At 49.2% G+C, this 25,515-nt stretch overlaps 1 protein-coding gene across 1 annotated transcript in view; it reads left to right on the forward strand.

The window, feature by feature from the left end:
* The window catches only part of LOC112269292, a 40,728-nt gene extending 20,191 nt beyond the window's left edge, over nt 1–20,537 (forward strand). The window contains exons 2-8 of the mRNA XM_024455726.1: nt 10,959–11,096; nt 11,175–11,745; nt 12,607–13,523; nt 13,818–14,038; nt 14,450–14,498; nt 19,591–19,705; nt 20,050–20,537. Of these exons, the coding sequence (XP_024311494.1) occupies nt 10,959–11,096; nt 11,175–11,745; nt 12,607–13,523; nt 13,818–14,038; nt 14,450–14,498; nt 19,591–19,705; nt 20,050–20,537 (2,499 nt within the window). The remainder of the gene's footprint in view (nt 1–10,958; nt 11,097–11,174; nt 11,746–12,606; nt 13,524–13,817; nt 14,039–14,449; nt 14,499–19,590; nt 19,706–20,049) is intronic.
* Nucleotides 20,538–25,515: the final 4,978 nt, after the last annotated feature.

Below are 25,515 nucleotides of genomic sequence, written 5' to 3' on the forward strand. Positions count from 1 at the left end.
TTGCGTCCGTTGCTCACCCGAGGAGTAACGGGTAGGCGGAGCGAGCCAACGCAGAGGTGCTGCGGGGGCTCAAGACGAGACCCTTTGACAAGCTCAAAGGCCACGGGAAACACTGGGTCGAAGAACTCCAACCCGTGCTGGGGTCCATCCGGACCACACCTAGTCGGGCAACGGGCGAAACTCCTTTCGCCCTTGTCTACGGGGCAGAAGCGGTGCTGCCCCTCGAGCTCAAGCACGGATCTCCCCGAGTACGTGCGTACGGCCACACCAGCCAACACGAGCAAAGGGTCAACGATCTAAACTTCATCGAAGAGCTTCGATGCTGGGCTGCTGTGCGAGCTGCGCGCTACCAGCAGGGACTCCATCGTTATCACGACAGGCGGGTCCGACCTCGGGGGCTCGAGAACGGAGACCTTGTCCTGTGCCGGATACAAGGAACGAAGGCCGGGAACAAGTTGACTCCGAAATGGGAGGGCCCCTTCCGGGTAGTGCAGGTGACCAGGCCGGGGGCTGTCCGGTTGGAAACCGAAGACGGCTTGCCGGTGCCCAATAGTTGGAATATTGAGCACTTGCGCAAGTTCTACCCGTGAAGCGGCGGAGCCCGACACTCACGTGATGCCGCCGATGCATACCTCTCGAACTAGTGTAGCCGGGCAGCCCCCGCGTGTAAACCACTAGTTATTGTGAATAAAGATAAGTGTTTCTCACCTAAGCTTTGAGTTTGCACTATTTATTCAAGTGTTCTTCCCTATTCTGTCTCCTGCTTTAAGTGCACAAAGGTGTCTTTCCATTCTTGGTTCTGAGCAGCGGGGCTGTTGGAGCCACGAAAACGTTAACCCGTTGCCGGGCCGTTCCGGCACGGGGCATGCAGTTGCCGGGCTTCCCGCAACGTGCATCGCCGGAAGTGCAGTTGCTGGGCACCCCGCAACGCGCGCCGCGCAGTCGCTGCGCTTGGGAAAGGAAATGCTCACATCCAAGTCTGGCATCGACCCCTTTGTGCTCGGGGGCTGGGAGGCAGGAGGGGTTTTACCCTGTGTTGCTTTATGTATTTTCGTAAATCTCGAAATTTTTTGCAGCACCTCGGGCCTGGTAAGAATCTAACCTCCAGGAAAGGGTGGAATTTTGTGCATTGTGATGCCCGTGGGCTGCCCACGGGTCGCACTATGCACCGGTGCCTTGCGGTGCGGGATGACCGCAATACAAGGGGCTCACCGCACTCCGAGGCTTCTGACTCGGGAGGACGCCGCCACGTGTGCCACAGTTGCCTGGTAAACACAACGGCGGAGATTGTATCGCATTTCGAGGAAGGGGTGCCACGGGTGCTGCGCGAGCCCGACGCGCACAGTGGCAGACCCACCTTCCGCGCCTATAAAAGGCGCGCCCCAACCATGGAACGGCTCAGAGCGAAGCCGGGTCCGGGGCTGTTAAGGCGGGTGGTGCCGCGGAGGCGCGATGGTGGTGCATCCCATCAGCGCTTAGCGCCGACGAGTGCGCCGCCATCACGCCCCTGCCGCATCACCCCATCGAGCCTGCCCCGAGGGGCGTCGCAGAGGCACGGTGGTAGTGCATGCCATCAGCGTCCTGCGCCGACGGGTGCACTATCATAGAGACCCGGCTGCGTTCCCTTTAAGAGAGCCTTTTTCCGGGCGAGGGTCGTTGCGAGAACGCTGTGATGGCGCCGGTGCTTGCGCCTGCCGCCCACTCCGGCCCATCACCGCGTCCCTGCCAGGGCCCTCGAGTAGTTTTGCTCCCGGGGAAGAAGGGCTGTTACGCCCCTCGGGACGAGCTCCCCGGAAAAACCAGGTCTCCCCAGTTGCGGGGGCCGTCACCAGGAGGCTATAACTTCCTCGCCACCCATGCCCGCCGCTTGGCGTGGGGCGCGACCGGCGGCGAGGACGTTATAGCCGTGTTGCGGCTGCTCCCGGGGCGGAGTCCTCCTAAGCCAGGGTTCCTTCCTGAAGGCGAGGATTGCGGCATGAGCGTGGTGGTAGCATCGTCGGCGGCGGATGCCGGGGGCGGCGATCCTGCCTCCGCGCTCCTGCCGCATCCCTCAGAAACCGCTTCCCTTGAACAGGTACCCGAGGTGGGTTCCTACCAAGGCAGTGCCCCGGCTGCACCTTACCGCCGAGCGTCACGAGGCACTGGACTGAACGGAAAAGCTAAGTGTCTGAACATGAACGCTGAATTCACTAAGGACTGAGCGAAATTGAGCACTGTCCCATTGGGTGTGGCCCCAGATCCTGCGCGTAGCCGGAGTGTTAAAAGGACGCTGGCGGGGGAGTGCGCTCCCCGTGTGGCTTTGCGGGTCCGTCCCGGAAGGGCACGGCTTGGAGTAGTTACCCCACAAGTGGAGTGGCTCCCCGCTACCGCTTGGCCCCAGGTCGGCACCGCGGGTCCGTCTCGGGTCCCTGGTCTGGTCAATGGTGAGGCACGCGAGTCCCCCGCAACACAAGGCAAAACACACAAAGGCTAAAAGGGCCACCCCGCTAGACAGCACTGGGAACAATGAACATGACGAAAAAGTTTAATTAACTAAAAGTTGAACGATTACATGGGCCAATCCAAAATATGATTGTTCAAATGGCACTAAGCGCCATACTTGCAGGGAAAACAAACTAGAGAAGCTGCAGTGCGAGCAGCGAGCTCGACTGGGGGCTGCGGCAACTAGTTGTCGCCGCCTTCGGCCGGGGGGTCGGCGGGGAGATCAGGCTCCGGCTTCATCTGCATCCGCTCGACGACCTCGTCGACAAACTCGCGCACCGCTTGGGTGTGTGGGGGTTCCTCCTCGTTGTCGGACCAAGCGTCCAGTAGGGACTCGAAGGGAAACTCCGGGTCCCGGAGATGAATCCGCGGGAGGATCATCCCGGCAACCTCCCGCGCGCAGTTGGCGACCTCGTTGGCGCCGTACCGAGCGATCCAGACGTCGAGCGCCCCAAGCTTCCCCACCAGGTCGGAGAAGAAGGGGATCAGCGTCGTGACGTCTGTCCCATCCACTTCCGCTGCCTGCAGGTCGAACCTAGGCAGCAGGGCGCGCAGTGACTGGGCGATCTTCGTCAGCTTCTTCATCTCGATCCCCCGCTGCCCAATCAACGTGCCGTGATGGAGTCGAGCGTCGTGCGCGGCCTTCTTGGCCTTGCAGACGTTGCCTTCCATCGCCGCGAGCTCTGCGGTCTTCGCCGCGATCTCGTTGCCGGCCTTGGCAATCTCCTCCCGGACGGCGGCCAGCTCAGTCTCGAGCCTGGCCGCCTTGTCCTTGGCAGAGTTGAGCTCGGTCTTGTGCCGGGCCGCCGCTCCCGCCGCGTCCTCGGTGGCCTTGACCCTGCACCTCCAGCATGACGCGGAGGCCATGGATTTCGCCGCGGTAGTTGGCGATCAGGACGCTTTTTTCGTCTAGCCGGGCTTGGGCCGCCGCGACCACCTCGGCGTGCTCCGTCCTGGTCGCTTCAAGGGTGGCCGACATCGAGTCAAGCTCCCCTTGAAGCTGCACGCGCCGGGCCTCCAATTGCCGATGGAGCTCAGCCTCCGGGACCACCGGCTCCTGGGCGTCCTCCAAGGCTTGCCGGGCCAGCCGCGCCTCTTCTTCAGCAAGGCGCGTCTCCTCGCGCAGCTGGGACAGTTCACGCCGTTCTCTCTCCACGGCCTCCCGCACCTCGCCAAGATGATTCTTGGCGGCGGTGTGATGCTCCCTCACCTCGTTGAAGGAGGTGACGAAGGCCAATTGCTGGTCCCTGACGGCGTCCAGGAACCGATGCCCCCGCTCGAAGATGCTCGGATCCCAAGTAAGGGGGTTCCAAGCAACCTCGGCGAGGGTGCCGAGGTCGATATCGAGGAGAGCCGCCGAGGACGATGAAGCCCCTGCTGCCGAAGTGGGGTTGGGCGCGGGGTCGCCAACTTGCTCCTAGGGGTCCTGCTGTCCTCCCCCGGCAACTTCCCTTGCGCCTACGCCCGGGGACCCCGGGCCAGGAGAAGTCTCCCTGCTTCCAGCGGGGGTTGCCCTCTGCTGGGCGACGGGTGAGCCCGTGCCGGCCGCGCACGCAGTTACGGGCGCGACGCCGGGCGTAGTCACGGCGGCGGCGGTGCCCACTGCTGCCGCTTTGTCCGCCGCAGCAGGGCTGGACGTGAGAGCCGGTTCTGGCTCCACCTCCGCCCCCACAGCCTCGATGGCCGGGTCAAGATCAACCACGGTCGTGCTCGTTCCTGGTAGGGGCGCACTTGTGCCTGCAACAACGAAAGGCATGAAGATCGGCGAAGGGTGGCGCTATTGAAGACGCGCAAGGGTGACCAGCAAGGTTACCTTGTGCGGCCGCTTGGCTTGCCGAGGAAGCCTCCCCTGCCTCGCCTGTGCCGGCGGGAGCGTCCAAGGGGCTTGCCGCGGGCGAGCTGCCGCTCGCTGCAAAATGAAAAGGAAAGGTACGCTCATGAGTTTAGCTAACAAAAATTGCAATTGCAGAGGGGTGACGAAGACATACCGACTGCCGGCCCTGCCTCCGTCGGGGCCGGGTCGCCAAGGGGCACGCCCGTGTTGCTGCCGAACCCTGCGGCGGTAGGATCGGCGGCGTCGCTGGCATCGGCGCGCGCCTTCTTGCTTGGTGTGCTGGGCGGGGAACCGCTCCTCGCCATCTTGCTGGCACCCGCTGGCGAGGAGGACTTTGGGGGTTGCGCTGGAGCGCGAAGCCCCGGAAGACCCCCCGGGCAGGGGGCGCCGTGGGCACCCGCGGAGTCGTCGTGACCCGGAGAGCTTCGGGTGTTGACGGCGAGGCCGTCGCGGCGCCGGAAGCCGAACTCGCGGAGGCCCCCGCTACCGGGGCGAAGGCCGTTGCCGGGGTACCGGCGGGCGCCCCGGGACCGGTTGCCGCCACAGTGCTGGCGGCTATCGCTGAGGCGGAAGCCGCCATCGAGACACCCGCGGCTCCAGTTGCCACGGATGCCGTCGAGGTGCCAACGGGAACCCCTGAAGCAGCCGCCGCCGCAAGGTCGGTGGCCGCCGCCAGGGCGGACGGAGCCGTAGAGGAGAGGGCTGCGGCCGCTGCAAACGCCCTCGATCTCCTCACAATCCAGGGCGCGCTGTCGCTGCTTTCGTCGTCGTCGTGTACGGCAACCATCTCCGGATACGCAGCCCCCTGGCCCGCCTCGTCGTCCAGCTGAGTATAAAAGGAGGACCCTCGCCAACGGCCAAAGGGTTGGGCTCGGCAAAAAAAAAAGCGTAGTTGGCTCCAGTAGACAGTGGGGTTGAGTTTGACCAGCTCACAGTTAACTCCCAGCATCAGCAAAGAGTAGAAGGAGTACCTAGCCAGTGAGAGAAAGCCCGGGAACTTGTCCGGCAACCTGTAAACACCCGATTCTTAATTAATACTAGCTCAGACAAGCAGGACGTAGGGTTTTACACCTCTGGGTGGCCCGAACCTGGGTAAAAACGTGCGTATCCTTGTTCTTGGTCTAACACGCACCTCTAGCACATCATCTCACCGGTCCTGCAGGGGCCCTTCGGCCGCGTCGGCGATCGCCGGGGCGAACCCCGACACCCCTACCGAACCAAAAAGGGGGCCGTGGCCGCACGCCCCCGGTGTCGGAGCACCGTGCGACGACAGCATCCAAATTGGAATCTTTGTGTGCTAATAAATCATTCAAAAAGAAAATAGGATTTATTAAGACGTGAATAATAGTCCGGACAAAAACATAATATGCAAATGGTTCCAAATAAAATACTTTGAACTTATATAAATCTCCCAACCATGTTGTATAATTAGGATAGTCATATTAATCCACTCTTTTGTTGAATATTCAAACATGGTGTGGAATAAATCCTAAAAATATCAAATCCTTCAGAAATTCACAACCAAAATATTTCCAAAGGATATATTTTTATTTAAAATAATTATTTTATTTAACATTTCAAAATGGGAAAATTCTTGGATGTAACACGCCTGCAGCTCCTTGGGCGAGGCGTTTTTCAGCCTCCAGCTTCTCTGCCGACTCCCTGGCCAGATCATCAAGCTTCTTCTCCAAACTTTTGGATTGAAGCTCGACGGCATCTTTGAGGGAGTTAGCCTGAGAAAGGAGATCTAGATGACAAACAGTAGGATACAATAGTTTTTCAACTCAAGAAAAGATTGAGCAGGAAGTATTACCTTGAACAGACCTCAGCTCTTGCTGGCTTCGTTCCAAGTCTCGGCGAAGCTGATCTCGCTCAGCCATCACCCCGTCATAGCGATCAACCAACTCCGTTATGGAGCGGATCATCGGCTGCAATAGTGATTACGTCAGCATCTGACTCATACTCCCACCGGGAGAGTAAAATTCCTTAACAAAAGAAGTTTACTTGACAAAAGAACTCAAAACTTACGTGATAATTGAAGCCGAGGGAGCCGTTTCGGCTCCGTGGCTCTCCAAGTGAGTCGACGAGTGGGGCAACCCTTGGGGTTGACGCTCCCCACTCACTGGAGAAGGCGCCTCAAGCATCGCTACCTGAGGCTCAAACGTCTCAACGACGATAGAGGGACCTGAAGCCTTCGGGTCCGACCCAGTGGGCTCAATAGCCTGGATTGTTGGTTGGTCACCCGAGACCACAGAGCTGGCAAAGGAAAACTTCTAGTTCAGTATTCTGATTGCATTACTTGAAGAGCTGTTGCATGAAGAATCACCTACCTGGTCTGGGTGACTCGGCCAAGAAGGCCAAATTGGAGAACAGGCGCTGGCCCGCCTGTCTTGCTCTTTTCTGCTACAGGAGGAGGAGACGAGGTCGCACCGGGTGGACCCTCGACACACATCGACTGATCATCAGACTTGGGGTTTGACTCCCTGCTGCACTTCCTCTCCGTCTCCAAGGCAACCACTTCAGTCTCGGAGTCGCGAGCCTGCTCCGGCGACTCCGAGGACTCGTCCGCCAGCTCCTCCTACTCTGCAGGAGGAGGTTGACTCAAGGGATCTTCGAGTCCCTACAACCAGCAAGCGGATCAGTAGCTTACAAATACAAGCTCAAAACGGACGAAATATAAATTACCTCTTCCCTTGGCCTGTCAGGGCCATAAGGGACTACTAGCGAGTCGATCTTGCCCGGGGTTGCGTCGGTCAGCGACTCCAATTTGTTCAAAGATAGTTCTTCCGCGTTAACCCGAGTGGGATCCCCGGGTCCTTCGAAGGACCACATCGGGTGAACGCGAGCCAGCAGCGGCTGGATCGTCATCGTGAGGAACAGAGCTATCAGGTGAACACCTGTCAGCACGTGTCCCATAAGGGAGTGCATCCTAGCCATCAGGGAAGTCGCCTTCGACTCCTCTGCACGCGTCAGTTCGTGGCTCCATGCCGCCGTCTTTTTTGTCTTCTTCTTGATTGAGAAGGCAGGAAGACTCGGATCGGCACCCGTGGCATCAGCTCGGACATAGAACCGCTTCGACCTCCAGCCTTGCACAGGTTCGCGCTGCTGGAGGGAGAAGTATTTGGCGTCGGGCCTCACCTGGAAGTTGATGCACCCAACGCCGTCCGCCTTCTGGCCTTTGATCATAAAGATCCGCTTCTAGAGCCCCCAATGTGGGCTCACCCCCAAGAAGCATTCGCACAACATGATGAAGCAGTGCAAATAAGAATTGGGGGGCGGATCGTGAAGCTGCAGCCCATAGGCTAGCAGCATAGCACGAAAAAAGCATGAAGGGGAAAAGAGTGCAATCGCAGCACATAATCGAGGAAGACAACCCGCTCACCTAGCAACCGTTGCGGGTACTCCTCCTTTGCCGGGAAGCGAACCCCGTCAGGGCCCTCCCGGCAGCAATCCCTCATCCTGGAGTTGTAGGATCTTGATGCGGTGGTCGGCCACGACGGGCCAAGGGACGACTCCCTTGCCAGCATCTCCTTTGCCGACATCGGTCTTTGAACCCGCGGCTTTGGTCTTGCCCATCTCCGAATGGTGTGGGGTTTTTGGTCGCTGAAGGAACTCTAGCGCTTAAACTGGATTCGCAGGGAAGAATTGTTGGAAATATGCCCTAGAGGTAATAATAAATTTGTTATTATCATATTTCATTGTTCTTGATAAATGTTTATTACCCATGCTATAATTGTATTGATTGAAAACTCAAATACATGTGTGGATAAATAAACAAATACCGTGTCCCTAATACACCTCTACTAGATTAGCTCGTTGATTAAAGATGGTTAAGGTTTTCTAACCATAGACATGTGTTGTCATTTAATAACGAGGTCATATCATTAGGAGAATGATGTGATGGACAGACCCAAACCTAAACATAGCTTTTGATCGTGTCACTTAAGTTTAAGTTGCTTATGTTTTATTATGTCAAGTATTATTTCTTTAGACCATGAGATCATGCCACTTCCTAGTACCGGAAGAATACTTTGTGGGCATCAACCGTCATCTCGTAACTGGGTGATCATAAAGGTGTTTTTCAGGTATCTCAGAAGGTGCTTGTTGGGTTGTATGGATCAAGACTGGGATTTGTCACTCCTTGTGACGGAGAGATATCTCTGGGCCCTCTCGGTAATATAATATCCTAATGAGCTTGCAAGCATGCGACTAATGTGTTTAGTTGCGGGGGGTATTATATTACGGAACGAGTAAAGAGAACTTGCCGGTAACGAGATTAAACTAGGTATGGCGATACCGACGATCAAATCTCGGGCAAGTAATATATCGCGAGACAAAGAGAATTGGATACTGGATTAATTGAATCCTCGACATAGTGGTTCAACCGATGAGATCTTCGTGGAATATGTGGGAACTATTATGGACATCCAGGTCCCGCTATTGGTTATTGATATTTGATCATGTCCACATGTTCTCGAACCCATAGGGTCACACACTTAACGTTTCATGTTGCTTGGGTTAGATGAGATAAATGATGATGATATCGAATTATGATTCGGAGTCTTGGATGGGATCCTAGACGCAACGAGGAGCTCCGGAATGTTCCGGAGATAAAGATTTATATATGGAAAGTTGTTTTCAGGGTTCTGGAAAGTTTAGAATATTTCCCGGTTTTGACCGGGAAGCTTCTAGAAGGTTCCGGAGGGATCCGGAGGGTTCCACCTTGAGGCCCACCTATCCCTGGGCTAAATGGGCCTGTGAGGGAGCACCCTGGCCTTAATGGGCCGAGGGGCTAGCCCACAGGGCCCATGCGGCCAGGAGGAGAGTCCTGGCCGCATGAGAGTCCTGGCCGCCGGAGAGTCCTGGCCACGGGATAGTCCTGGCCGGCCACGCCTCCTCTCCCCCTATATAAATAGAAGGGGGGGCAAGGGAGAGAGACACCCCAAGCTTTCAGTTGAATCTCTCTCCCCTGAGCCCTCCTCTCCTCCTCTTCTCACGCGCACGGCGTAGCCCTGCCCGTGAGAATATTCACCATAGTCACCACGCCGTCGTGCTGCCGGGATCTCGTCTACCTCTCCCTCTCGCTTGCTGGATCGAGGAAGGAGGAGACAACGTGAAGCTGAACGTGTGGATACCAAGGAGGTGCCGTCCGTTCGGCACTGAGATTGATCTCATTGAAAGTTCCACTACACCAACAACGATCTCGTGATCGTAACGCTTAGCGGTCTACGAGGGTATGGTGTTCATGATCCCTCTCGTTACATACATCTAGTATATATATTCTTGGGTTTTCTTCCGCACTTCTCGTAGGAAATTTTTTTGTTTCCTATGCAACGAACCCAACAGTGGTATCAGAGCTAGATCTATGCGTAGATGTTTTGTACGAGTAGAACACAATTTAGTTGTGGGCGTTGATGTTCATATTGCTACCTCCTTTGTGCACTATCGGATTTTGCGGGATAGTGGGATGAAGCGGCTCGGACCAACCTTACTTGTCTTCGCACAAGAGACCGGTTCCGCAATTAACATGCAACTTGTATTGCATAAGGCGGCTCGCGGGTGTCTGTCTCTCCCACTATAGTTGAAATCTGATTTGCAATGGGAGGCCTATATGGTTAATAAGCAATTTGTATATCACCGTTGTGGCTTTTGCGTAAGTAAGAACGGTTCTTTTAGTGCAGCCCCTAAAGCCACGTAAAACATGCAACAACAAAGTAGAAGCGTCTAACTTGTTTTTGCAGGGGCATGTGATGTGGTATGGCCAAGATATGATATAATATATTTGATGTATGAGATGATCATGTTTTGTAATATTTCACGACTTGCATGTCGATGAGTTTGGCAACCGGCAGGAGCCGTATGGTTGTCTCATTAATTATTGTATGACCTTCGTGTCAATGATTTAATCGCCATGTAATTGCTTTACTTTATCGCTAGTAGTAGCAATAGTCGTAGTAGCAATAGTTGGTGGAGGCAACTATACATGACGCCCGAGGACCTAGGCGCCATGCTGGTGATGATGGAGATCATGCCCGTGCTTTGGAGATGGAGATCAAAGGCACACGAAGAGAAGGCCATATCATGTCACATTATTTATGCATGTGATGTTTATCCCTTTTATGCATCTTATTTTGCTTAGTTGACGGTAGCATTATAAGATGATCCCTCATTGTTAATATCAAGATAATAATGTGTTCTCCCTTAGTATGCACCGTTGCAAAAGTTCATCGTTTTGAAGCACCACGTGATGATCGGGTGTTATAAACTCTACGTTCGCATACAACGTGTGTAAGCCAGTTTTACACATGCAGGAATACTTTGGTTAACTTGACGAGCCTAGCATGTACAGACATGGCCTCGGAACACAATGAACCGAAAGGTTAAACATGAGTCATATGAATGATGTGATCAACATGCTGATGTTTACCATTGAAGCTACTCCATCTCACGTGATGATCGGACTTGGTGTAGTGGATTTGGATCATGTGTCACTAAACAACCCGAGGGATGTTGATTTTAGTGGGAGTTCATTAGTAATTTTGATTAGCTTGAACTTATTATCATGAACTTAGTCTAATTGCCTTTGCAAATATGCTGTAGATCAATGGCTCGTACTACGTTCAATATGAATACTCTCCTAGAGAAAGATAAACTGAAGTCCAATGGAAGCAACTTTACGGACTGGTTCCGGAATGTGAGGATTATCCTCGAAGCTACCAAAAAGGCTTATGTTTTTGATGCAGCACTTGGTGCAGAACCCGCAACAACTGAGTCTGCTGACGTTAGGAACGTTTGGCTGACTCAATCTGAGGACCACAATGTAGTTAGGTGCGGCCTCTTGCTTGGTATGGAACCTGAGCTCCAAAAGCGTTTTGAGCACCACTCGGCATATGCTATGATTGGGGAACTGAATACTTTATTTCAGACCCAAGCCCGTGCGGAGAGGTATGATGCCTCCGAAAGGTTCTTTAACTGCAAGATGGAGGAGAACAGCTCCGTTAGCGAGCACGTGCTCAGAATGTCTGGGTACGCCGACCGCCTGAGACAACTGGGAATTGAGATTCCTAATGAATTAGGCATTGACCGGGTTCTTCAGTCACTACCACCTAGCTATAAAAGTTTTGTGGTGAACTACAATATGCAAGGGATGGATAGGACACTTCCTCAGCTCCTCGCGATGTTAAAAACTGCGGAGGTGGAAATCAAAAAGGAGCATCAAGTGTTGATGGTCAATAAGACCACCAGTTTCAAGAAGGCAAAGGGTAAGAAGGGAAATTTCAAGAAGGGTGGCAAAACTGTTGCCACTCCCGCGAAGAAGCCCAAATCTGGACCTAAGCCGGATACTGAGTGCTTCTACTGCAAGGGGACTGGCCACTGGAAGCGTGACTGCCCCAAGTACTTGGCAGATAAGAAGGCTGGCAATGTCAAAGGTATATTTGATATACATGTTATTGATGTGTACCTTACTAGTACTCGTAGTAGCACCTGGGTATTTGATACTGGTTCAGTTGCTCACATTTGTAACTCGAAACAGGAGCTACAGAATAAACGAAGACTAGCAAGAAATGAGGTGACTATGCGCGTCGGGAATGGATCAAAAGTTGATGTGATCTCCGTCGGCACGCTCCCTCTACATTTATCTTCGGGATTAGTTTTAAACCTTAGTAATTGTTATTTGGTGCCTGCGTTGAGCATGAACATTATATCAGGATCTTGTTTAATGCAAGACGGTTATTCATTTAAATCAGAGAATAATGGTTGTTCGATTTATATGAGTAATATCTTTTATGGTCATGCACCACTTGTGAATGGTTTATTTCTATTAAGTCTCGATAGTAGTGACACACATATTCATAATGTTAATGCCAAAAGGTGCAAAGTGGATAATGATAGTTCAACATATTTGTGGCACTGCCGTCTAGGTCATATTGGTATAAAACGCATGAAGAAACTCCATTCTGATGGACTACTTGAATCACTTGATTTTGAATCATTTGATACATGTGAACCATGCCTCATGGGTAAGATGACTAGAACCCCGTTTTCAGGCTTAATGGAACGGGCCAGTGACTTGTTGGAGATCATACATACTGATGTGTGCGGACCAATGAGTGTTACAACGTGCGGTGGATATCGTTACTTCCTAACCTTCACAGATGACTTGAGTAGATATGGGTATATTTACTTAATGAAAAACAAGTCTGAGACATTTGAAAAATTCAAGGAATTTCAGAATGAAGTGGAGAATCATCGTAACAAGAAAATTAAATTTCTACGATCGGATCGTGGAGGTGAATATTTGAGTTACGAGTTTGGCACGCATTTAAGACAATGTGGAATTGTTTCACAACTTACGCCGCCTGGAACACCACAACGCAATGGTGTGTCCGAACGTCGTAATCGTACTTTATTGGATATGGTACGGTCTATGATGTCTCTTACTGATTTGCCACTGTCGTTTTGGGGTTATGCATTAGAGACATCCGCATTCACTTTAAATAGGGCACCATCTAAATCCGTTGAAACGACACCGTATGAATTATGGTTTGGCAAGAAACCTAAGCTGTCCTTTCTTAAAGTTTGGGGATGCGAAGCTTATGTAAAAAGGCTACAACCTGATAAGCTCGAACCCAAGTCGGAAAAATGCGTCTTCATAGGATACCCTAAAGAAACAATTGGGTACACCTTCTATCACAGATCCGAAGGAAAAGTGTTTGTCGCTAAGAACGGGTCCTTTCTAGAGAAGGAGTTTCTCTCGAAAGAAGTGAGTGGGAGGAAGGTAGAGCTCGATGAGGTTATTGAACCTTCTCTCGAATTTGAGTGTAGCGCAGCACCAGAAACTGTTCCCGTGCATCCTGCATCAGCTAGAGAGGAAGCTAATGATAATGATCATGAAGTTTTGAATGAGACAACTACTGAACTTCGCAGGTCGACGAGAACACGTAATACTCCTGAGTGGTACAATGTTCGTGTCATGAATGTCATGTTGTTGGACAACGATGAACCTGCGAATTATGAGGAAGCGATGATGAGCCCAGACTCCGAAAAATGGTTAGAAGCCATGAAATCCGAAATGGGATCCATGTATGAAAACCAAGTATGGACTTTGGTAGACTTACCGAATGACCGAAAGGCCGTTGAGAACAAATGGATTTTCAAGAAGAAAACAGATGCTGATGGAAATGTTACCGTCTATAAAGCTCGACTTGTCGCAAAAAGTTTTCGACAAATTCAAGGAGTTGACTACGATGAGACTTTCTCACCCGTAGCGATGCTAAAGTCTGTTCGGATTATGTTAGCAATTGCTGCATTTTTCGATTACGAAATCTGGCAGATGGATGTCAAAACCGCGTTCCTTAATGGTCACATTGAGGAAGAGTTATACATGGTTCAGCCCAAAGGTTTTGTCGATCCTAAGGATGCTAATAAGGTATGCAAACTTCAGCGTTCCATTTATGGGCTGAAGCAAGCATCTCGGAGTTGGAATCTCCGTTTTGATAAGGTGATCAAAGGGTTTGGATTTGTCCAAACTCACGGAGAAGCTTGTATTTACAAGAAAGTGAGTGGGAGCTCTGTAGCATTTCTAATACTGTATGTGGATGACATATTGCTGATTGGGAATGATATAGAACTTCTTAAAAGTGTTAAAGGCTATTTGAATAAAAGTTTTTCAATGAAAGACCTTGGTGAAGCAGCTTACATATTAGGCATCAAGATTTATAGAGATAGATCAAGACGCCTGATAGGACTTACACAAAGTACATACCTTGACAAAGTTTTGAAAAGGTTCAAAATGGATCAAGCAAAGAAAGGGTTCTTGCCCATGTTGCAAGGTAAGATATTGAGTAAGACTCAGTGTCCAGCTTCGGCAGAAGATAGAGAAAAGATGAATAGTATCCCCTATGCCTCAGCCATAGGCTCTATTATGTATGCCATGCTGTGTACTAGACCAGACGTGTGTCATGCTGTTAGTTTGACTAGCAGGTACCAAAGTGATCCAGGAGTGGAACACTGGACAGCAGTTAAGAATATCCTTAAGTACCTAAAAAGGACTAAAGAAATGTTTCTCGTTTATGGAGGTGACGAACAGCTCGTCGTAAAGGGTTACGTCGATGCTAGTTTTGATACTGATCCGGATGACTCTGAGTCTCAATCCGGATACGTATTTATTTTGAATGGTGGTGCAGTTAGCAGGAGGAGTTCCAAGCAGAGCGTTGTGGCAGCATCAACAACTGAAGCGGAATATGTGGCTGCTTCAGAAGCGGCACAGGAAGGAGTTTGGATGAAGGAGTTCATATCTGAACTTGGGGTGGTTCCGAGTGCGTTGGATCCCATGGACATCTACTGTGACAACACTGGTGCCATAGCCAACGCCAAGGAGCCGAGGTCTCACAAGAATTCCAAACATATTAAACGCCGGTTTCACACTATTCGTGAATATGTCAAGGATGGTGACATAAAGATTTCCAAAGTACATACGGATCTGAATGTCGCAGACCCGTTGACTAAACCTCTTCCACGAGCAAAACATGATCAACACCAAGACTCCATGGGTGTTAGATTTATTACGATGTAAACTAGATTATTGACTCTAGTGCAAGTGGGAGACTGTTGGAAATATGCCCTAGAGGTAATAATAAATTTGTTATTATCATATTTCATTGTTCTTGATAAATGTTTATTACCCATGCTATAATTGTATTGATTGAAAACTCAAATACATGTGTGGATAAATAAACAAATACCGTGTCCCTAATACACCTCTACTAGATTAGCTCGTTGATTAAAGATGGTTAAGGTTTTCTAACCATAGACATGTGTTGTCATTTAATAACGAGGTCATATCATTAGGAGAATGATGTGATGGACAGACCCAAACCTAAACATAGCTTTTGATCGTGTCACTTAAGTTTAAGTTGCTTATGTTTTATTATGTCAAGTATTATTTCTTTAGACCATGAGATCATGCCACTCCCTAGTACCGGAAGAATACTTTGTGGGCATCAACCGTCATCTCGTAACTGGGTGATCATAAAGGTGTTTTTCAGGTATCTCAGAAGGTGCTTGTTGGGTTGTATGGATCAAGACTGGGATTTGTCACTCCTTGTGACGGAGAGATATCTCTGGGCCCTCTCGGTAATATAATATCCTAATGAGCTTGCAAGCATGCGACTAATGTGTTTAGTTGCGGGGGGTATTATATTACGGAACGAGTAAAGAGAACTTGCCGGTAACGAGATTAAACTAGGTATGGCGATACCGACGATCAAATCTCGGGCAAGTAATATATCGCGAGACAAAGAGAATTGGATACTGGATTAATTGAATCCTCGACATAGTGGTTCAACCGATGAGATCTTCGTGGAATATGTGGGAACTATTATGGACATCCAGGTCCCGCTATTGGTTATTGATATTTGATCATGTCCACATGTTCTCGAACCCGTAGGGTCACACACTTAACGTTTCATGTTGCTTGGGTTAGATGAGATAAATGATGATGATATCGAATTATGATTCGGAGTCTTGGATGGGATCCTAGACGCAACGAGGAGCTCCGGAATGTTCCGGAGATAAAGATTTATATATGGAAAGTTGTTTTCAGGGTTCTGGAAAGTTTAGAATATTTTCCGGTTTTGACCGGGAAGCTTCTAGAAGGTTCCGGAGGGATCCGGAGGGTTCCACCTTGAGGCCCACCTATCCCTGGGCTAAATGGGCCTGTGAGGGAGCACCCTGGCCTTAATGGGCCGAGGGGCTAGCCCACAGGGCCCATGCGGCCAGGAGGAGAGTCCTGGCCGCGGGAGAGTCCTGGCCGCATGAGAGTCCTGGCCACGGGATAGTCCTGGCCGGCCACGCCTCCTCTACCCCTATATAAATAGAAGGGGGGGAAAGGGAGAGAGACACCCCAAGCTTTCAGTTGGATCTCTCTCCCCTGAGCCCTCCTCTCCTCCTCTTCTCACGCGCACGGCGTAGCCCTGCCCGTGAGAATATTCACCATAGTCACCACGCCGTCGTGCTGCCGGGATCTCGTCTACCTCTCCCTCTCGCTTGCTGGATCGAGGAAGGAGGAGACAACGTGAAGCTGAACGTGTGGATACCAAGGAGGTGCTGTCCGTTCGGCACTGAGATTGATCTCATTGAAAGTTCCACTACACCAACAACGATCTCGTGATCGTAACGCTTAGCGGTCTACGAGGGTATGGTGTTCATGATCCCTCTCGTTACATACATCTAGTATATATATTCTTGGGTTTTCTTCCGCACTTCTCGTAGGAAATTTTTTTGTTTCCTATGCAACGAACCCAACAAGAATAAGGGTAAAAGGCATTCCCCTTCCACCCTCCTCCTTATATAGGCTGAATCCGGCCGAAGAATCCGGGCCGCAAGATTCTTATCTTGGCCACGTGTCACACATCGATTAGGAAGTGAAGCGGTGAAAACAGAAACGACCACCCATGTTTCGGGCGCAAGAATCGATGAAATCATTATGCCTTATTTACTGCACGAAGTGTGATCGTTTTCCCATTGACGCACGCCAACGGTGCGCCTAGCTGTCAGGCTAGACTGTGCACCCGGTAACATCGGTTGACCCAATGGCTCTTCACGTTCAATAGGTACGTCATCAGTGACGGAGTTTGACTCAAATATCATGACTCTAAAGCTATCTCTCATATAGAGAGGTGGAGTTTTACCATAAGAATGTTGAGACTCGTTTTGAGTCTCGATTATGAATACTAAGACTCTCATTCGAGTCGCGAATTAACCAGTTGAGACTTCATACAGTCACCTATTGTTTATTCTTTACTTACAACAGTAAAATCAGGGTAATGACTCTGACTCAAGACAGTTGATTTCATATAGTCGACTCAAGTGAGTCGCACCAGCTGCGTCACCTCAAATGTTTATGCTCATTCACATAACAATAAGCCTCTTGGATTTTGTCCAAAGAGCCTGGAGCCGCACCAGCTGCGCTGCTCTAGTAAACTCCATGCTCATTGCATGAAGATAAGCCTCATGGATCATTCCATCGAGTCTGAAATTGTACCAGCTGCGTATTTCAGTAAATCCATGCTCATTGCATGAAGATAAGACCCGAAAGTTCTCTTACGGGCCTAGAGTCGTACCAGCTACGTTATTTCCAGTCAAATCCATACTCATTTTATGAAGGTAAGTCCTAAAAATTAGGCCTGGATATGCATCGGTTGCATCTCTCCAGTAACAATTCTCACTAAAGGGTCGCTCCCTGCAACCATGTTCATTACATGAACGTAAGACCAGTAGGCTTTCTATAGGGCTTGGAAACGTACCAGCTGTGTATTTCCAGTATAAGTAATCTTGACGAATGAGTCGAGTACTTCAAAACTAGAATTTGACTCTATAAGACCCCAGCAGGCTAAGTCGAAATTCGCGAGTCACCGGGTTGGAGCCCGGGGACTCGAATGCCGATTAAATCTAGTGTTGTTTTCGCCCTAGAGCGATTAACTGGACTCGACTTCTCGAGTATCTGGGCGCATTAAGAAAATATCCCTATGACTCCTGCTCACCACTTTGATCCACTATCCGATCATATTGTGAAACTATCATTTAACAGTTAAGCAATAAAGCATCAGCTCAGACACTTTGCGAGTCAAAAATACTTCTCATTCGTAGTACAAATCGATGAAACCCTAAGTTTGCAGCATTATGCAACTGGCTCAATAGCAGAATAAACTCATTCTTTACGGGGAAAAGTCCTAGTCGAGTCTTCGACTCAACCAGGCACTTGGGGGCTATTGACGTGGTCATGACTAACAACGTACTCGAATCGAGTATACCCGGTACAGCCCAGCTGGGAGCCCACAAGGAAGCCTACTTCGACTCCAGGAGTTTACATGCCAAGTCTTGCGATTCAAGATAAGGAAGATTAATTAGAGTGTATCTCCTCATTGTAACCGACTTGGACCAGGAGGGGGAGCGAAGAGGACACCCCAACTTAGATAGAAGTTGCCTAGACGCACTCGATGACTCTGAGCATCTAGACTCTGCGGCACCCCATTGTAATCGACTCATCAATACAGATTCGACAAGCAGGACGTAGGGGTATTACCTCATCGAGGGCCCTGAACCTGGGTAAATCGTGTCCCCTGTGTCCTTGTTAGCCGACGAGTTCACTAACACACACTCGAAATCTTTCCTTGGTACAAGTCCATCAATATGGACATTGTCGAAGTCACATTATTCCTTCTCATTAACAAATAGGCATGTGTTGGAAAATCATATAATTGATTTTAACGCCAAACCAAGAACATGCAGAGTTTTGAAAATGTTTTCTCAACTATAAGATTAGAAAAGTCACGTTATTCCCACTCTTAATAAGTGTTGCAAAATCATCTTCACACGACGATGTCATGTTACCCTCTCCTCTTTATTTGAACATTTACTTTGGAAATGAAAAGAGGATACCAACATAAGAATCGCTCAATACATAAGTGAAATATTAAATACGTTTTCCAACTGTATACTTGGGAAAGTCATATTATTCCCTCTCTTTAACATTTAATAAATATTTGGAAACATTCCAACTTGATTCAATAATTCCAACGATGCTCTCAAATGGTCATGGCATCCAAATTGGAAATTTGGGATATCATAAATCATTTATCAGATCCTTCAAAAAGGAATACGACTTATTAGTATCTTGAAATCCCATGTAATAACATAGGACGCCAAATGGATAAGAATTAAATATTTTTAAATTCAAAGAAAACCTATCAACCATGTGATATAATTTGGATACTCATATTAATCCACTCTTTTGTTTAAAATTCAAACATGTTGAGAAAAATTCAAACAAGTCCTGAAAATTTTAAATTTTTTCAAAAATTCTCAACCAAAATATGTTAACATCAACCAAATTAGATAAAATAATTAATATTAGTTAACATTCCAAAAGGGGAAAATTTTGGGATGTTACATCTCGGGTGACCAACCAATGACCCAGGCTATTAAGCCCACTGGGTCGGACCCGAAGGCTTCGGTTCCCTCAATCGCTGTTGAGACGTTTGAGCCTCAGGTAGCGATGCCTGAGGCGCCTTCTCCAGTGAGTGGGGAGCGTCAACTCTAATGGTTGCCCCACTCATCGACTCGCTTCGAGAGCCACGGAGCCGAAACGGCTCCCTCGACTTCAGCTTTTCACGTATGTTTCGAGTTCTTTTACGAAGTAAATTTCTTTTGTTAAAGAATTTTACTCTCCTGGTGGCAGTATAAGTCAGATGCTGACGCAATCACGGTTGCAGTCGATCATCCGCTCCATAACGGAGTTTGTTGATCGCTATGAAGGGGTGACGGCTGAGCGAGATAAGCTTCGCCGAGACTTGGAACGAAGCCAGCAAGAGCTAAGGTCTGCTCAAGGTAATACTTCCAGCCCAATCCTTTTGAGTCGAAAAACTATTGTATCTTACTGTTTGTCGTCTAGATCTCTTTTCTCAGGCTTACTCCCTCAAATATGCCGCCGAGCTTCAATCCAAAAGTTTGAAGAATAAGCTTGTTGATCTGGCCAGGGAGTCGGCAGAGAAGACGGAGGCTGAAAAAAGCCTCGCGCAAGAAGCTTCGGATACCCTTCTCGCCAAGGAGGCCGAGACAGAGAAGACGAGAACCGTCTGACTCCAATGAGTCATCGGTCCTCTCGCAGGTAAGAATATCGTAGTTGAATCCACTTGTTTGCATACATTGATAATGCTTTGGCTCTTTTGCAGGCCTGCTTTGCTTGTCCGGTTTCTTGCCCTCGAGTGAGAATTCACTCGACAGGGTGATCGACGTTGCGGCAAGCGTCTACTCTAGAGCGGCGACTGGGATCCAGGGAGCTTCCAGGGTGCTCACCGGTTTGTTCGGGAAGATGTTTCCTGACGAGCCGGTGCCGGAGTCGCTAGGAAAGCTCATAGAATTTTTCAACGCTGACACGGATTCCCTGGACGAGTTCAGCCGGGTTCAAACCAACTCCGGTGCAGAGTCGACGTTCGTGTTAGCGTTAGCACACGGCATCGGCGAGGACGTGCTGCGGAAGGTGGCTTCGGGCCCTCCGTTGTTACCCAGTGGGGAGGAGGTGGCTTTGACGCCTTACTTCCAGCTTGGGGAAGAACTGGCGGCCCAGCTGTCGGCTCAGCTAGGGAGCACGACCTCTGAGGGAGAAGCGGCTCCACCATCGTCGGCTCCTGCACCGAGCCAGGAGGTGGGCCAAGCTTGAAGCTTCGACTTCTTAAGCTTTCTCCTGTCCTCTTTGTAATTTCCCTTTTTTGTATCGTCCTTGCTCGAATGTGAGCATTATGAATAAAGAAACATCCATGTAACTTTGCACTCATCTGAGTCGGACTCCTTGCTTCTAGTTAGGAGTGATGTCTTTGAATCCTTCTCGGGACTAAAAGGAGTATTTCTCTTCTGCAACGGCAGAACGAGCTCGTGACTCTTACAGTCGAGGTAGGCACCGAGAAAGTTTTGACACCTGAGTCGAATATCACGAGTGCTGCGGTCTCAGCTGAGATGCTCCCCTCGAAAACCGTGGAGTCGACGGCTCCAAAGGAGGTTACTTCCTTGGACAAGACTCGAAGCGAACTAGAGCTCCTTCATCGATGCCTCCAAGAAGCCGAAACTCGAGCCAAAGGCTCGATAATGCAAAGTCGGAGAGCCATGAGCGAGTTGCAGATTGCCAAGACCAAGTTAATGGCGGCTGCCGCCCGTGAAGAGTTTATCTTCGAGGAGCTTCGCAGGCTGAGTTCTCAGCTTCAATGTGAGTCGCTGCCTCCTTTTTGCTTGGATCTTCTTCTTTTTGACTTGTGCTTTACAAACATGAGTTGTTTGCAGATATGCAGACCGACCCGCGAGCCGAGCAAGATCGGGTAAACAGTGCCCTAAATGCTCACCAAACGATCGGTCGATTGATCATCGTTCTGGTCTGACCGAGCGAGGGGTCATGACCTGATGCTTTTGGGAGACCGCATAGACCAAAACAGAAGCTTCTTCGATTCTCACTTAGGGACTTTGAAGGCGATTCATCTGTCATTCTGGCCCTTGGAGGAGGTGCCCAAGAGCTGAGCAAGCTGACCCGAAAGCTTGGGCAAGATAGCATCTTTCGGGAGCTGATGTACCGTCAGCTAGTCCGGGGGGCGAAGATAGCCCTGCCGTTTGTGTGGGTCCAGCACCCTCGACTCGATCTCAGCCGAATCTCGGAGCTTCCTGGTGGCCCGGGCGATGAAATCGATCTGCAATCACATTTCAATGCTATTTACGAGCAGGCGGCAAGAACCATCGGCAGGCGTTACTGGAAGGAAGAAGACCTTATAGCTCGACAACGTCGACCGCCGAGTCCACAGTAAATAGTAGTAGTATAGATTCTACCGGGTGCGCGACTAGTTCTCCAGGTGGGAGTAGCCCCCGAGTCTGGTGATGACTGTTTGTAGTGGTGACCGGATTCAAGTTATGTCCTGGAAGATTGTATCTTGACCGAGGGCCATTTTTGTAGAAAGAGCTTTTATAATTATAATTGAGTATGAATGTGAATTTGAACTTGGAGACTCCCGGTGGGAGTGACGCTTAGATCCTTTATCCTCCCTTGAATCTGAAAAGTGCAGGAACGCGAGTAACATTTACCGCGTGCGTGACGAGCACTCCCGGTGGGAGTAGCCCCCAGGCCCGGGGTCGACTACGAGTAGTCGGGCGTGGACCCAAGTGAGCTTTATTTGCATGGTGAAGCGATCCCCCCCTCCTTACAGGGTTCGATCTCTGTGCTTACAGTGCTAGTCCCTGGATCGACTCGCTAACACACACATTTTCAAGATGTAATATCAAGATACAATGGTCAAAAGTATATTACATCGTATTGATCCAGAATTAAATAGTACCTTACATATTGCGTAACCTCATGGGTTAGCTCAAGAGAAAAATAAAATCTTGCAGCGGAAGGCAGAAGATACAGGAGTCCCATAACTGTTGGGAATATGCCCTAGAGGCAATCATGTATGATGTAATTCCCAATGTATTCATAAATATTATTAAGTTGTCCTTGTTTGAACATCTAATATGTATCATTGAATATGTGATTTGATTGTGGAACTATGTATTCATGTTGTTCATACTAAATAGTCCTTAGTCATTGAGGTTGTGCTGGACACATAACCTAGACTAATGTGAAAGTTGGCTGATGACTCGGTTCCACTTGTCATGGGCATGGTGATGTCATTCCAGCTTACACGGACTCGGCTAAAGAGTTTAGCGAGTCGGACTGACCCATATTGAGATGCAACGAGTAGGTCGTCATTTGCATGTCTCAATCATTGTAATCCTTAGACCTGAGGTTATCGCACAATCCGAGTTGTGGATCACCAACTTAGGTTCTGTCAAACGTTGTTCCGTAACAGGGCAGTTATAAAGGCATAGTTCAGGTTGACTGAGAATCAAGCTGTGTGATGTGGATAACCAAGATGAGATTTTGCCCCTCCGACTGGAGAGATATTCTCTGGGCCCTCTCAAGTGATATGATTCGGGAAGCATGGCCATGAGCGACTTGGTTAACTGTTAACCGGGTCGATCGACTAAGAGTTAGTCGGATGAATCGTATATCACAGATCGAGAAGAGAGTTGAACTATTAAAGGGATGACGATTAATCGCCTATAGTTTGACAAGGTATATCATGAGGCAAAAGGGACTAAGATGTATGTCACATTGGAAGGTACGTCGTCATGACTCGATGGTACTTGGGAGTCGGCACGTTCTGCTAGGAGCCGCTACCGATTGATCGATTGAGAGTCGGACTCCAATCATGTCCAAGTCGCCATGAGCCTGCGGGGTCACACACTTAAGAGCGGGAGCAAGTATTTGGTCGGGTTGGACCCGAACTGGAATTGGGCTGACAACGCGAGTTGGACTCGCAGAGTGGATGGGCCACAAGTGCTGGAGCCCACTTCCACTCGGTATATAAGCAGGGGCGTGGGATGCCTAAGGTACAAGGTTTTTCCACTCTCATGCGTTGAGAACCCTAGCCCTATTCAGTCCAACCGTCGCACCGGACCTAACAGTCCGCCGCCGGAGCTCCTCCTCGCACGTGTGGATACCGGCAGAGGTGCTGTACGTTCAGCACTTCGACGATCGTGGGATGGGATCGGCTGGATCAGATCGAGGGACTGCACTGCATCAAGGCGCCGCATCGATAATCCGCAACTGTGCGTCTAGTGGTAATCCTCGTGGCCTTCTACCTCAGCTAGATCTTGGGAGTTCGCGTAGGAAAAGTTTTTGTTTATCTCTACGCGCCCCTTCAATAACAACTCCACGGTCGAAACAGGTTGGAATGTAAACTCGCAACCCTAACAATTCGTACCTCACTCTTCACCTGGTTCACCAGCAACATTTAAACGTTGCAGCCACTAGGAGGTCAATACATTGAAGTTATTGACACGTTCACCAAAAGGTTATAACAGATCCTATCAAGTACATGCAGTATTTGGCAAAGTGGGGGTTTGGCTATTTGCATAAAAGCGTCAATGTTTCATGCTATCATTTTTAAACAAATAGTTTTGAATTCTATTGGACACGGGGGGTAGAAACACCCATGCTCCTATTAGCCTAGGCACATGGAGTAGATACATCAATGCTCTTACCCAGTTCAATCCATTCATTTTATTATGAAATTGGAATGAGTGAGACCTTCCTTACAACCCCAATATCTAGTTGCTCATAATTGTCCGTAACCGGGGACACGGCTAAGTACTTAGTTTGATACTCTCGAGAGGTGGTACACTTTACCCACAAGAAATCGACGTGTTAATCCCTTGCTGTCCTAAGGGTAGAGTAGCAACGGCATCGATTATAGGAATTTTCAGAACATATTCCCCCAAACCACCTGAGGGACGCGTTCCAACCTACACTGCTACATACCGATGTCACCTCGGATCCAGGTTCATATTTCTTACATCCATCCTGGCAGAGCCCATAATACCATGTGGTTGTACTGGAAGTTACTAAACAGGAAACTAGTCCAGTCTCTGGTTACCCCGGGTGGCATTCCTCAGTTGCAACGCAGGCGCTCCCATAGGAATGGTGAGACGACTCATAGAAATGGACCTGACGTCGCATACATCTCCAATTCCTCAAAGCAGCCCACTCAGGGTGGTTCATTGAATTACTTCTTTTGACATACACTAGGAAAACCATATTCTAATTCAATAGTATCACATTGTAATAATACCACCCTCGTATATTATCATAGCATAGCATTTTACTACTACGTTGGCAATTGGTGGTGAGGACATGGCAAGGGTATCCTATACTACTAGGAGAGATCATAGCTAGCATAGATACAATAATAATCCTAACAATGCAACTAATAAAAACTAATGCATAATAAAAATAATAGGATGATGGTCAAAGTGAACTTGCCTGATTAGTGTCTTTGTACTCTTCTTCTTTTTGATACTCACAGTTACCGCACTCTGTATGATGTATCGCGAAGAACGAAAAGCAATAATAAATAACCATTCGCCAACTCCAAATCATAACTCCAAATAAAGAACCAAAGCAATATACAAAGTTTAAATTAAACAATACCTAACTACTATTAGGTTGTCCTAGGCATAGATCTAAGAGGTAGGAACAAGGTTGGGACAAAAGAGGAGTTGGAACGGAATTGATTTGGTAACCTACGGGCTGTTAACAGATACAATTTTCTAGGAGTCATGGGCTATGCTAGATGAACTTAAAAAGGTGCACAAAGTGGTCCAAAATCAAGAGTTGGATTTATTCTTCTCAACAAATAAAGAAATAACTGGTTTGAAACTATGGATCAACATGTATGGGCTTTGGAACATTGCTAATCAATAAGACAGTGTTAGCCGATACAAAGTTTGGTTGGGCATGGACTAGTGTGGATTTGTGGGAAAAAGTGCACCAAGTGGTCTAAACTGCAGATCATGGTGTGCTCTACACAACACATAAATAATCGGCCGAAAAGGGACTATGGTTCACAAGATACAAGGCCCGGAATGAAGCTACTCAAAACAGTACTGTTTTTCTGTCGCGACAGAAAAACGGCTAAGGAGTCATCAAACTTGGAGCCAAGATGAAGGACCATGGAAGTCGTGACATCAATGATGAATGGATCAAGCGTCTATCCATTGAAGCCATCTCCCCACACCGTGAGGTCCACGCCTCAATGATTAGGCAAAGAACGGATTTT

The sequence above is a fragment of the Brachypodium distachyon genome, chromosome 5, assembly GCF_000005505.3.
Source record: "Brachypodium distachyon strain Bd21 chromosome 5, Brachypodium_distachyon_v3.0, whole genome shotgun sequence".
NCBI lineage: Eukaryota > Viridiplantae > Streptophyta > Magnoliopsida > Poales > Poaceae > Brachypodium > Brachypodium distachyon.